The 15,173-nt window shown below is 37.4% G+C and overlaps 1 protein-coding gene across 3 annotated transcripts in view; it reads right to left on the bottom strand.

Annotated features, from left to right (window-relative positions):
• Positions 1 to 1,963: 1,963 nt before the first annotated feature.
• The window catches only part of Ltn1 (E3 ubiquitin-protein ligase listerin), a 123,071-nt gene continuing 109,861 nt past the window's right edge, over positions 1,964 to 15,173 (bottom strand). The window contains exons 22-24 of one of the 3 annotated variants that reach the window (XM_083123975.1): positions 7,640 to 7,807; positions 6,962 to 7,044; positions 1,964 to 2,768 (exon numbers count right to left, since the gene is read on the bottom strand). In XM_083123975.1, coding sequence (XP_082980101.1) covers positions 6,985 to 7,044; positions 7,640 to 7,807 — 228 coding nt within the window. In that variant the 3' untranslated portion in view covers positions 1,964 to 2,768; positions 6,962 to 6,984. Of the gene's footprint in view, positions 7,045 to 7,639; positions 7,808 to 15,173 lie in introns of all 3 variants that reach the window. The other 2 variants (XM_083123976.1, XM_083123974.1) reach the window with 2 other exon arrangements.

The following is a 15,173-nucleotide window of genomic DNA, read 5'->3' as shown; positions in this document are numbered from 1 at the left end:
GCGCATGCCATCAGGGAGGCTACATTGTTGCCTAACTATACGGTGAAGGGTGGATTTTAATAGCAAATTTCCAATGGTAAGTTCTACCATCGCCGTAGGGTTAGGCAACACACACACACACACAACATTATGCACGATAGTGTGCATTTCAGGCTATAGGTGCCCATTTTCATTGTCGGTGACTATACCTAATCAGCATTTTTCAAGAATTTTGAACTATTTTAAGTTTTTGGTACTACTTTACTATAGGTGAGACACCTATAAATCATTTATTTCGCACTTTTTTACATTGCTAATGTACTATTCTGCATTGCGGAACATTTCTTTAGTTGAAATAATGAATTTCTAACAAAAATAATGTCATTTCTTACATTAACGAGTACTTACTGTTCTTCCTTATTTTCACACAAAATATGGCGAAAGCTTACCCGTTCATCGCATGTTGTGCCAGTGTTTTGTCGATTTTTTTTTTCAACCTCTGATGGTGCCACCAGGTGGCCCGTGAAGCTCTAGGAAGCGGGGTGTCCCCCCTGCCACTACCACCACCACAGCCAAGGCCAACGCTTCAGTTGAAGCTGAGTGACGCGTGTGTACAGATGTCTGCTATAATTGACTATCCCGCCAAGTGCGAGGTATGTTACTGTTTGACTTTATGGAGCCGGGGTCACAATCAATGCGGCTGCATACTGTGAGACATTGCTCAGACTATGCAGAGCCATCCAGAAGAAATGGAGAGGCATGCTGTCTTCATTGTCTTGCTTCATGATAATGCCCGACCACATGTTGCTGCGTCAAACTCAAGACCACCTTCAATGATTATACTGGGAAGTGTTTAATCACCGTCCCTACATCCCGTATCTGGCACCGAGTAAACTTCCACCTTTTCCCGGCAATGAAGAAGTGGTTGGGAGGACAAAGAGGAGCTTTGGGACACCTTGCAGACCTGGCTCAACAGACAGGCGGCACCTTTTTTTGCAGAGGGTATGGAAAGCTGGAGCATCGGTTCGATAAATGTCTGAATCTTCTTGGTGATTATGTTGAAAAGTAGATTATACATGGACGTAACTTTTGTCAATAAACGCATTTTGCTGTTCACTGTGGTTTAGATTTTATGCCACATCGAAGGTTGAAAAAAAAATATCCCTCGTACAAAACTGCATTTTAACATGGAGATGATGACTAGAGCCCGGATTTGTATATTTTATTTCTTTCTAGACACATACCTTGAACAGGAAAATGTCAACGAATTACATACCTGGCATGATTTTTCATAAGTTTTGTTACATATTTTCACATATGGGTCAATCCACATCAAGTGGTACAGAAAAAAATATATTGGTTGCTTGACAATTTTTAAAAAGTATATATTTTTTGTGTTGTGAGCCTCATATGTTGAGGGTTCAGAACCACGGTTATTTTATTTCTACTATCACCGATTTCAAGATGGCAGGCATTTTTTTATCATGGCGCACGTCATTTTCTCTATTTGTACGCATCAGCTGTAAATTCTTTCTCAGCTCTAGTAAGCCCTGGGACAAAATCTGTGATGTTAAGCACATTATAGGCTACAATTATATTTGTATATAATATTCTAAATATTATTCCTTCATAATAAATTTTAAGGTCAAAATTGTGTGTACTAATCACCCAAATAAACTTGATGCCACCAAAAAGCAGGTAGTTGCATCAGACTTTGGAGCATGAACATCACTGTGTTGCTTTCAAAAATTTAGTTGAATTAGTATCCCCATTAGAATTCACAATTGAAGAAAGTAAGACATACTTTTCACACATAATTAAAAATTAATTTTTAGAAATTTTCTGATTTTCATTATAGCAGTGAATGAAACAAATTTCAATTCACACCAGTGTCACTATAATAAAATATGTCAGATTGTTGGTACTTCATTTTTGGTATTTAAAAAGGTTCATATTTACAAATAAATCTACATTGTTTGTAACAGACACATTTATTAACAATAACTTCTGTACAATTCAAGTAATTTCCATCACATAATTGTGTGTTTAAACTCAGTATGGTGTACTACCATGTTCACAGAACAACTACATTATGTTTTTTTTTTTTGGCAACTTGTGGCAGTTTTAATTTCTGCATGCCACTTGCACAATCTGCTTTGTGCAGGTCTCTTCACAGTCATACATTTACATGCTTAAGAAAAAGTACTAGACCATGTGAGCTACAACCGCATTTGACCATGTCTTTCATGAACCTTTCCTTTTACCTCTCTGCTTCCTGCAAACCTCCTCTCATACGAAAATTCAACTTGATCAGGCAGTTTCATGGCATGCCTTTAAAACCTTTTTTCTGTACAAAATAAATTACAATGAGTAATTTTACAATCTTTTTACAGCATCTTACTTCTTTTTTTGTGCTAAAACATATCAAAATATAATCCTAAACACATTTAAAATTGGATGTAGGGGAGATGGGGGCACAATGAAACAAGGGCCATTGTAAAACAGAAGAGGTTCTGTCAGGACTATTTGTTGTAGAGATCTGGCACACTGGGGTCTGCAACCGTTGTACGTTTAGTCACTTGCCATTTCAGTTTGATAATGGCTGCCACCAGTGGAAGTTGCGCAGGAAGAAGAGTTTAAGTTCATACTATCGGAAGTAATTTTTTAGCTTCCCAGTTATTTCGATTTTCCATCTAGCAGACGAAAGTTGTCACAACGATTTGCTGTGTGTTTTGAGGGAATATAGTTTAACTTGTAAGGTAAGTAAACATTGTTTGCTCTCTTTCCTTCTGTTGGAAATACAAAACATTTTCATTAAAAATGTGAGCTGGGGCACAGTGAAACATATGGAAAGGGGGCAGAATGAAACGTCTCATTGTGCCCCTTGTAGTGTTTCATTGTACCCCATACATATGCATGAAATATTTACCTGCTACAAATTTCCACAGTTTTATTTTACCCGATCCACTCTCTTTTTGATTAAATTATTTTTTGAATATATATGAATGTTCATGTAAATACAACCTTGCAGATTGACATGACTACAGTATTTCTTCCTCTTTATACTTTCAGGAAAGGAAAATGGTTCGCAACAGAGTAAGGAAAACAGAAAAGGGAAATTTTTCAGAAAAGTAAATGAGAGAAGCAGTCATGTTAGTGCAACAAGGGATGAGTATTCGATGGGTTGCCCAAGAGACAGGTTTGAAGTATCCTACTGTATCCAGGTACGTAGATAAACTGAAGAAAGCTGAAGACAAAGACAGTGTTAGAATGAAACCTAAATACGATTGCAGGAAGGTATTTACCAATCAAGAAGAGGATACATTATCAGCATATATCCTAAAATGTTCAAAAATGTTTTATGGGCTCACAACAAAGGACTGTAGAAAGTTGGCTTTTGAAATGGCAAAAATTAATAACACTTCTCACCCACCAACTTGGGGAAACTAATCAAACTGCAGGAGTAGACTGGTTCCAAGGGTTTATGAAGAGACATAAAGAGCTCAGTGTTCGAACACCTGAAGGTTGTAGTTTGTCACGAGCAACTTCTTTAATAAGCATAATTAAGATGATTTTTTTTTGATAACTTAGCTAAGGTCATTAAAGATGTTCCTGAACTAGGTGATGGAACAAGAATCTACAATCTTGATGAAACTTGTACAAGCAGTGTGCAGAAACCACCAAAGATTGTTGCTCAGAAGGGAGAAAAACAGGTTAACAAATGTACGAGTGCAGAAAAAGGAACAACTGTTACAACTTTTTGTATTGTTAGTGCTACTGGAAACACTTTTCCTCCAGTTATGATATTTCCGAGGGTGCATTTCAAAGAACACATGGTAAAAGATGCTCCAAGTGGTACTCTTGGTATTGCCACCCAAACGGGGTGGATGACCAGTGAACTTTATGTCCAAGTTATGAAACATTTCATAGCTCAAAGGAACCTCCATCTTTACTGTTATGTAACAACCATGAAAGTCATCTGTCAAAAATAACTGTGTCGTAATAATAATAATAATTACATTCCCACCACATTCAACACACATAATGCAGCCTCTTGATGTGGGAATATTCAAACCCTTCAAAACATACGACAATGCTGCTGTTGATGCCTGGTTAATGAATAATCCTGGGAAAACTTGTTCTATCTATGATATTGCTGGGTTTGTGAACATTGCACATTAAAAAGCAATGTTGCCTGAAAACATTATAGCCGCCTTCAGAAAAACTGGTATCTTCCCTCATGATAGACATGTGTTTTCTGAGAGTGACTTTCTCTGCAGCTATGTTACCGATAGAGCAAATCCATGTGCAAGTCATCAATCAACCCCTTCAGATTTTATTGCATGTAGTGCTGAGGCAGAATCTACATCTCACGCCCTGATTGCAAATCAGGTAGGAAGTCTTAGCGCATCAAATCCAACCACATCTGAAGGTGCACTATTAGAAGATACAACTCGGGTGTTTCATTTACCAGAAGACTTTAGAGGGTTTCCAAAAGTAAAGACTGTTCCATCGAAAAGACAAAGAATAGGAAGGAGTATTGTTGCTACCAGCACTCCTGAAAGATCTGCTATAGCTAACAGGAAGTATAGACACCAAACAGTTCTCAAGAAAGTAAGGAGGATAATTCTCAAAGACTACAAAATAGGGCTATCTGAGGAAACGAATTCCAAAACAACAGCCCTACTTGCCGAATCAGATGACAGTGATTTCTCTTCAGGGGATGACTTGGTGGTAGTTGATCCTGATTCTTTTGTAGATTTAGACAGAAAACCTCTTGAGGGAGACTTTGTTTTGGTGGGATTTAATGTTCAGGGGAGGAAAAACATCTTCTACATAGGCAACATAATCCGTGAACAAGATGCGGAAGGAGAATTTGAAATTACCTTTCTTCGAAGTAGTAGCAAGCACAGTGGCAAGTTCTTTAAGCCAGATATTGAAGATATTGCATCTGTTCCTGAAGATAAGATAAAAATGATTCTTCCCAAACCTACGAGGGTCGTTCAAGGAAATAGTTTCCCCCTTTTCTTTTTTTTGGAGAAAGTATGAGCCCGATAAATGAAATAAAACTAGCAATGTGTTATTTCGTCTTTCCTCTATATGTACACACAATGCAATGTTCGTGCAGGCTACCGTGCATGTGCGGCACGTGATTAGCGTGAGTCATGCAGTGAGAAATGTGCCCTGGTCATAAGGAGTAGCGAGTCATGGCGGAACAACGTGTTTTGGTGGTGTGGAGTATTGCTCACAGAGTTTTTGAAGAAAGGGGAAACAGTCAATGCTGCATGTTATTGCCAAACACTGGAGAAAGTGAAAAAAACAATTCGCCGCAAACGTCCTGGACTCCTTTCTGCTGGTGTCGTTCTTTTTGATGACAATGCTCATTCCCATTCGGCAGCACTAACAAAGGATAAACTTCGAGAAATGAAATGAGAAAGGTTACCCCCCTACAGCCCTGACTTGGCCCCAAGTGACTTTCACTTGTTTCCTGCAGCAGGTCAATGTTTTCACACTGATTTGGAGGTTCAGACAGCCGTGAAAAGTGTTCTTCGTTCCCTGGACCCCGAATTTTTTGCAGATGGCTTTCAAAAACTTGTGCAACAATGGTACAAATGCTTGTGCCCCTTGGAAAGCATGTTGAAAAGTGAGAAAGGACCATGCTACTTGGTGCAACTTGATTTTTGTCTGTAACTTAAGAAATAAATTTTTTGCATCATAGGGAAACTTTTTCCTTGAACGACCCTCGTACATTGTGGGGAAAAACAAAACGACAGAATTCATATTTTACCTTTGGTGTCGATTTTTCCGCATTGAACATCCATTAGGGTTAGTGTTTTGGACAGTAAGCAGCTGAGATGAATCTATTTTTTGTATTCATTTGTAAGTGTTAGTGTTTTGGACACTAATAAGCCAAGATCAATCTGTTTTGTTGTGTTTCAAGTATATTTCGTGCCTAAAGTGTGAAATCTTTGATTGTGTTTCAATGTGCCCCAAGATGTGTTTCATTGTACCCCGATAATGGGGCTGAATGAAACAGTTGCAGTAATGGTTATTTCATTATCTTATTGAAAATGTCGATCATACTAATTATTATATTATTTATTTTGTAGACTAAGGATTGTTCTGTAAACATAATAAAATCGGTTCAATTTATTCAATAAATATAAAGGCTAGAGCTCTCTACTTCTTTTTTGTTTCATTATGCCCCCATCTGCCCTAAGCCATTAATATGATTGATTTGAAGTTTTAAAGTGATGTTCTGTGGATTTTAACCAGATTTCTGGCTCTTACTGTCATCTTCTACTATCCAGATATTTGAAAATCTACATATCCTGACTATCCAACAAAATACTCTCTCTTCAAAATAAAATAATATTTTAAGGTATTTGCACTTTGAAGAAACCATGCTGGAACTACATCTTTATTTTTCCACATATCAAACCTCTCAACTGCAAATAAATCAACCCAAATATCAAAATGTTTGACTTATGTACAAAGCTGAGCATTGTAATTACACATTGTTCATCAGATAAATATACATTCTCAAATTAAAGCTTGGTGTCACTTTACATTATTCTGTATCCATTTGTTGTTCACAAATGTCACAAGAACAGCCGTTATGGAGTAAACAATGTGAATCAAGGAGTCAAATAAACAAAATGTTTGAGGTATTACCATCATACGAATCACATTCAGCTCTCATGTGGAAGACATTTGAACAAATTCAAACATTTGCAGCATTCTGAAACAACTGCTTTAGAACATGAACAATTGTTTTACTAGTTTGTAGTTTTCTTTAACAAAAGCAGCCTTATTAAAAGTACTTCACAACTGTTGGCATTGCCACTCTCCAGGAACATTATACAAACCACTAATTTTATTATGATTACATTTTGAACTGCTATTGTATTTCAGAATGTACACATTGGAAAAAATATGATGCTCGCATTACAGATAAATTTTCTTCATATTTACTGCTTACCTTTGTTGCCCGAAGGTACCAAATCAAAACAAGTTGCGGCAGATAGGACAAGTTGAATTATTACTAGTGCTAAACCATTTGTACTGAAATAGAAAACAAGAAATATTTTACTTAAAATTTTATAAATTGCAACTTTCAGTTGGGAGAAAAAGTGATTAAGTGTAATATGGCAATTTACTAATATTTTTCATTATTTTCTTGTATTTTGATTTGGGATGAGGCAATACCAATTTCAAACAATACAGATGCATATCTGTTACTGACTCCAACCAACACTGTTATCAATGCTTAAAAATTGTAACAATTAACCTTTGTTTACAATATTTATAAAAAGTAATACATAACCATTCATACCATGACATTCCATATAAATTGATACTGTTATGGAATTTTTCAGTCATAGGTGGTTTCTTTTAAATTTTGCATATTTTGGTGATTTCTATACCATAAAAATTCGTGCCCTAATAATGAGTGGCAATAATTTGCTGAGGAGATCAAAGATAAATTATTATATGGAAATACATCCTATTTTGATTGAGATACAGGGGGGAGTGAGTGAGAGTATGGGGGAGGGAGAGAGGGAGTGGATGGATGATGAATGTGTCTTTTAATGTGTGTGAGAGAGAATTCTTTAAAAAAATTCTTGCACGAAGTGAAAGAAGAATGTGCAGTACTTACCAGGCAAGGGGAGTGGAACTTCTTTTTGCATGTCTGGCAGGATAACTTGGGGATCTGGTAATTTGATCCATGGAGTATGGAGAAGCAGATGTAACACTCTTCGACACCTTCAAATCGCTTGTCTAAATTCTTCTTCCACAACTTCAGACCATCCCAAATGGAACCATTCTAAAGAAACCAAACATCAGCATTAAATTAGAGTTGTCGTTATTTTCAGAAGGAAGAAACAAAATCTCATTTGTCTAAAAGCACCAATACAGTGGAATCCGGATTTTATGTTTCTGGACTTTACATTTTCTCACTAAAAGTTTCTCTTTTTCCTTTTTCACATTGGTCAACTGCAAAATGTAAACAGGAGTCCTGTTCATTTTGGAAAAAAAATATAAAAATTCCCTGACCTTTCTTGGTTTTCCAAGCAATTTACAGACCATTCCATAGTGCTTTCACATGATAATGCCCACATTGTAAGTGCTAAATTGCTAATCGAAAGAAAGTTTAAGCTTCTCAGATGTATCTTCAAAATTCAGACTTTTTCAGGTTTTCGGACGTATTTTCAAAATTCCTTGACATTTTCATGTTCTTAGATGTATTTGTAAAAATTGCTCAACATTTTCCAGGTTTTCAGATGTATTTTCAAACGTCCTTGACATCACTTGAATGTAAAATTTTGTATTTATTTCTCCTCGACCATAAATAAAATCTAACAGTGACTTTCGTTTTCCAAACCCTTGTACATTAGCTACATTTAACTATAGGCGATAATTGTTATAGCAGACTGTATGTTTTCATTACTTTTATGCTTGTACAAATTATTACCAGTGCCCATCCATCATTATAAACTCCAAATTGTTTTATTACATGAAGATAATATTTAACTAGAAGATACATACAGGGTGGCTACAAAAAAGCAGAAATGAAATTCCCTGACTTTTCCAGGTTTTCCAGGACAAAATTTACATTTTTCTCTGACAATTACAAACTAAACTAAATCGATGTTTTTGCAAATGGAAATAATAAACTCATACAGATCCACGTATGGTTTTGTTAAGTATCAATATTATCTTCTATGAAATTGACTTAATTTCTCTATTCTCTATGATTTGAATTCAAACTGCAAAATAGTGAATTTGGAAAATTATTACAATTCATAAGCTAGGGAAAGATTATGGAATTTTGTCATATGCAGTACGTTTAAAATAAAATACTTGATTATTTTTAAAGTTACGACTAAATGAGATAAGAGTGAAGAGTGAATGATTAAGAAATACAATTTGTAATTTATCAGTCTCCTTATACATTCTCGGTATTATATGTTGATATTTCCACTGAGGTTTGGAACCCTCTGCTTGCAAGAACCATGAGTGCGGACTCATTTTGCAATGCATAAAGCTACTTCTCTTTTCTCTGTAAAGCAAACAACTTAACTCTTGCATATAAGTGAAACAATTGAATCGAACAAAATAAAGTGTCATATTTCCTTACATTATCAATGGGATTTATGCTTCAGTACAGTATATCCAAGTGAAGTACTGTGAAACTGACAACATGCAGTTATACCATTAATGCTGACGAAAAGCAATTTAACGCAAGCAATTTATAGAATTACATTGGATAGGTACCTGATTTAGCTAACCACACATTAAAACAGGAACACACTAATAATAAAAGGTTCTGAAAGTTCATATACGAGGGGCACCCTGAAAAAAGCTCCAATGGTGCCTATACACAGCACTAGTGGTCAGAGATAGACACACACACACATGCAGGCACGAAGAAGTGGCATGTAGCTGTAATCTGGTACAGTCGCAATGCAGCCGTTTTAGGACAGTTCTAGGTTAAAGATTGCAGCTCTCATACAGTCTCCCACCTACTGCGATGTAGCCTACATTGCATGTTCAGAATTTGGCACAGAGCCACCAGCAATCGTGTGAGGTGTGCAGACCGGACGCCGTGATAATATGGTCAGACGATGGTGCAGACAATTCACGGAAGGCCAATCGAATGTGCACAGCCCCATACAGCTGATTACACACGGGCCCTTTGCATCACTACAGGTGAGAGATCTTGGACCACTCCCTGTACAGCCCTGGCAGGGTGGCTACAAACAAGCAGAAATTAAATTCCCTGACTTTTCCAGGTTTTCCAGGACAAAATTTACATTTTTCCCTGACAATTTCAAACTAAACTAAATCGATGTTTTTGCAAATGGAAATAATAAACTCGTACAGATCCACGTATGGTTTTGTTAAGTACCTATATTATCTTCTATGAAATTCACTTAATTTCTCTATTCTCTATGATTTGAACTCAAAAAGCAAAATAGTGAATTTGGAAAATTATTACAATTCACAAGCTAGGGAAGGATTACGGAATTTTGTCATATGCAGTAAGTTTAAAATAAAATACTTGATTATTTTTAAAGTTAGGACTAAATGAGATAAGAGTGATTGATTAAGAAATACAATTTGTAATGTATCAGTCTCCTTATACATTCTCGGTATTATATGTTGATATTTCCACTGAAGTTTGGAACCCTCTGCTTGCTAGAACCATAAGTGCATACTCATTTTTCAATGCATAAAGCTACTTCTCTCTTCTCTGTAAAGCAAACAACTTAACTCTTGCATATAAGTGAAACGATTGAATAGAACAAAATAAATTGTCATATTTCCTTACATTATCAATGGGATTTCTGCTTCAGTACAGTATATCCAAGTGAAGTATTGTGAAGCTGACAACATGCAGTTATATCATTAATGCTGACGAAAAGGGTATTTAGGTATTAGAAATTTAACGCAAGACATTTATAGAATTGCATTGTATAGGTACCTGATTTAGCTAACAACACATTAAAACAGGAACACTCTAATAATAAAAGCTTCTGAAAGTTCATATACGAGGGGCATCCTGAAAAAAGCTCCAATGGTGCCTATACGCAGCACTAGTGGTCTGAGAGTGCCACACACCCATGCAGGCAGGAAGAAGTGACATGTAGATTTAATCTGGTACAGTTGCAATGCAGCCATTTTAGGACAGTTCTAGGTTAAAGATTGCAGCTCTCATACAGTCTCTCACTGACTGCGATGTAGCCTACGTGTAGTAATCAGATTTTTCCACACTCAGAATTTAGCACAGAGCCACCAGCAATTGTGTGAGGTGTGCAGACCGTCTGAAGGTAGGGGTGATGTGATCAGCACCACGCTCCTGGCTACCTTTATACCTCAAAGTTTCCTCAAGGTACCAGCTTCATATGATGCTGGATGGGTGCCGGAGAAGTTTGAATAGGTGGAAAACAATCCCGGTTCTCCACCGCAGGGAATCGACCCCGGGTCTCTTGCATAGTAGTCAGACACACTAACGACTAACCTCCATTATTACTCGCTCGACAAATGCCGATGGTGCGCACTTAGCTTGGTAATTCAAAACATATCTCGCGCGACAAATACGAAGATGTGGCTCCCGTGTGACGGTAGATACGCACTCGATCTCCTGTTAGAACCCTGCCACTTTGCTCTGTGATTCAAATGGTTTTGATAGAAGTTGAAAAAATCGTGGGAAATAAATGATTTAATGTGGCTGTCGGAATTATTCCACGTACATATAACTCTATAGTTTACTCTTGAGTAAAATGTTGGAAAACTTGCATCTTCTATGTACACAAACATGACCTAGAAAAGACAAGAATGTTGGATTTCATGGAAGTTTTCGTTGTTTTAGGACATTTCTTTAAAACAAATCGCTAAAAACGCCAACAATTCACATTTTATGCCAAATTCGCATTACCTAGGTATTTCGATTTTTCGAACGGGTGAAAAATATGTTCAGACATCACTGCACATTGCTAAACATAACTTCGAAGGAATTACCATTTTTCACTGTTTTCGTGTTTGCAAAAAATCAATGTCCCTTCTAATTGAAAATTACTTTCTGACCACCCCTCGTATAAATCTGTAGATGGAAAGTGAAAATTTAGTAGGGCTGGCAGAGAAAAGTCAATTCTTGAAGAAAGTGATTTGCTTTTATGATTCAATGATTCGAGTAAATATGATACTAAAATATTTACGTATTTATTAGTAGTATTATTATATTATTATTTCATAATATTGGACATTAACCTTCGTCAGTGAGGGATTAATTACCATCTCTCATGAGTTTAAACAGACAGGACAGAGATTGGCGTTTATTTCATTGTAATACTAGTGTTGCTGTAAATTTGAGGTTGGAAGCATGCATGCATTTGCCAATTTTTATAACGTTCACCAATGCAGATTTATGTTTCACTTTTCCATGATAGCATTCAATATATACGAGGGCCACTATTTATATTTTGAGCCTTGGCAACACTGATTGAAGTTAGGCGCGATTTGACGTTTGCACGGAATCGTCTGGCATTATTGACCATAACATACTTCAAATGTTTTGTCAATAGCTTCATTTGTGTTGTTTATGTTGCCTTGGAGATTGTGCGACAACAATAAAATGGAATTAACTCGTGAACATTTTCGTGCGATGATTTTTTACGATTTTCGATGTGGATTATCATGACAAGAGTCCATCGATCAACTTACTTCCACATTTGGCGATGAAGCCCCATCCTTTGCCACTGTGAAACGCTGGTATAACGAATTTAATCGTGGCCGCCATTCGCTCACCGACGAGATTCGCGAAGGTCGTCCAAAATCAGTTGTTGTTCAAGAAAACATTGATGCAGTGCAAAACCTAATACTGCAAGATCATCATGTGACATACTGTGAGATTGAGGCAACCATAGGCATTAGTTCCACCAGCATATATAAAATATTACATGATCATTTAGCTGTGAGAAAGGTATGTTCTCGTTGGTTCCCACACAATTTGACAAAAACTCAAAAAGACGCTCGCGTCAATTGGTGCAAACAAATGCTCAATAAATACAATCGTGGTGCTTCAAAAGACGTATATAAGATTGTAACAGGTGACGAATCATGGATATATGCATATGAGCCGGAACGTAAACAGCAGTCGACTGTATGGGTGTTTCAAGATGAACCAATCCAACAAAAGTTGTTCACGCTCAAAGCACATCGAAACAAATGGTCGCCTGTTTTTTTCGGGAAAACTGGTCATGTGGCAACTGTGCCTTTAGAGGAACGTAGAACGGTCAACTCTGAATGGTACACAACAATTTGTTTGCCAGAGGTATTCGGTCAAATACGGAAAACAAACAAACGCCGTCGGATCATTCTTCATCAAGACAATGCCAGCTGTCACACATCTCGTCTAACAACCGACTTTATGAACAGTCAAAAAATCGAATTGATGGGTCATCCGCCGTACAGTCCTGATTTGGCACCCAATGACTTCTTCTTGTTCCCAAATGTCAAGAATAAATTGCGTGGACAACGATTTTCGTCGGCGGAAGACGCCGTTGATGAGTTCAAAAACCATATTATGGAGGTGTCTCATGAAGATTGGAAAAACTGCTTTGACAAATGGTTCGAACGAATGCAAAAGTGTATTGACCATAAAGGAGAATACTTCGTAAAACAATAAAGCAGTTTTCAATGCCAAATTCCTGTTTTTTCATTGTTAGGCTCAAAATATAAATAGCGACCCTCGTATCCCATTTGGTTGGATTCTTCTTGATATTTATGAATAGTGCAATGTCATTGTAAACGTATGTTAACTTGTGCGAAACCAGTAATACGTCAGGATGATGAAAGAAAACCTTCGTAAGCAGAAAAGTAACAAAATTCCAGCAGCATATTTGCAGTCTAAAGCTCTTCTTGTTTATGCATTCGATTTTTGTTGGATGTTGCAGTCCATGCAATTTCTGTCGCATGTTGTAGTGAGATACTTTGTCGGGTGGCGATATTCGACAAAAATCGTATGTATCAATGGAACCTATTTGTTTCCACGTTCCTTCAGTTTGCCCAAGAAAATGCCTTACTACGACATCCGACAACTATCGGACGGTGCCACCTGCTCTTATCCCCTCCATCTGAAGACAAGTCCGCTTACTACTCCCACATGGACAAGAAAAAAAAATGATAACAATGGATTTTCCACGTAATATTTAGAGGCTTAACCTTTACTCCCCCGATACCATATGGTATCATCAGAGTAAGGTCGTACTCGCTCGATGATACCATATGGTATCATGGTGCTGATTACGAAATGAATGTGCTTTTTGGACCTTCATACTCTTATGTTTGGGTGGAAACTCTGACACAGGTCTGGAACAAGCCTGGGAAATTCATATTGATGACCAACCTTCCCCTCTCTCCGCAACATATCCATGCCACATTTCCGAACATAGTTTCAAATTTTGGCTCATTATTCAACTTGTATGGCACCCAGGAACATGACACATGTTTGAATCTCTTTGGAAACGTCCATTCTTTGAAGAGAATACTAAGGTTTGCGCCATCACCCCAAAATAGCGGGAGAAGAGGGGGCAAACTACAGATTTTTATGTTGTTTTTTTTTTTTCAATGAAGTTCGGTGGTCGCGCCCCCAAACCCCCCCTCCTTGGTTCGGCGGTCTGAATTATACACGATTGCATGCTATGATGTTCTAGCTGCAAAACAAAACTTATCCGAAGTAGATTGCTCCCATAGTGCATAGTGCCCGAATTATAACAATTTTCCTCCAAAAATGCAAATTACCTATTTTTCGTAAAAAAAATAATATATATATCATATTTCGACTTATTATTCAACTTGTATGGCACCCAAGCACATGAAACATGTTACGTTCTCTTGAGAAATGTCCATTCTTTGAAGAGAACACTAACGTTCGCGCCTTCTTCTCAAATAGCGGGAGTAGAGGGGCAAACTCCAGATTTTTATGGTTTTTCATTGAAATTCGGGGGCCACGCCCCCAAACCCCCTTCCTCGGTTCGGCGTTCTGAATTGTACACGGTTGCATGCTCTGATGTTCTATCTGAAAAATAAAACTTATCCGAAGTATATTGCTCCCATAGTGCCCGAGTTATAACAATTTTCTGAGCAATATGCAAATTACCTATTTCTCGTAAAAAACAGAGTTTCACATTGTGGCTTTATTATTCAACTTGTATTGCACCCAAAAACATGAAACATGTTTCATTCCCTTTGTAAACGTCCATTCTTTTAAGAAAATACTAAGGTTTGCACCTTCTCCCCAAAATAGCGGGAGAAGAGGGGGGCAAACTACAGATTTTTTGCTTTTTTTATTGAAATTCGGGGGTCGCGCTCCCCCAAGCCCCTCTTCCTCGGTCCGGCGTTCTGAATTGTGCACGGTGGCAGGCTCTGAAGTATTCTTATCCGAAATAGATTGCTCCCATAGTGGCCGAGTTATAAGAATTTTCCTCCAAAGAGTGTTCGAATTTAAAATTACCGGCGAGAAGACCGGGCGAGAGAAATTTCTCTCTCTCTCTCTCCCCTCCTGCCATCACTAGTTTCTCGCCCCGTGCTTGTGTTGAGCATATAATGGGCCTAAAAGTTGAGGCCGAAACTTACGAACGAGATTTCCTGTTCCGGTGCAGAATTCCATAACGATATCTTTAAATAAA

The sequence above is a fragment of the Lepisma saccharinum genome, chromosome 6 (genome assembly GCF_977018435.1).
Source record: "Lepisma saccharinum chromosome 6, izLepSacc3.1, whole genome shotgun sequence".
NCBI lineage: Eukaryota > Metazoa > Arthropoda > Insecta > Zygentoma > Lepismatidae > Lepisma > Lepisma saccharinum.
Note: the sequence above shows the minus strand (reverse complement) of the source record. Positions and strands in the feature narration are given on the sequence as shown.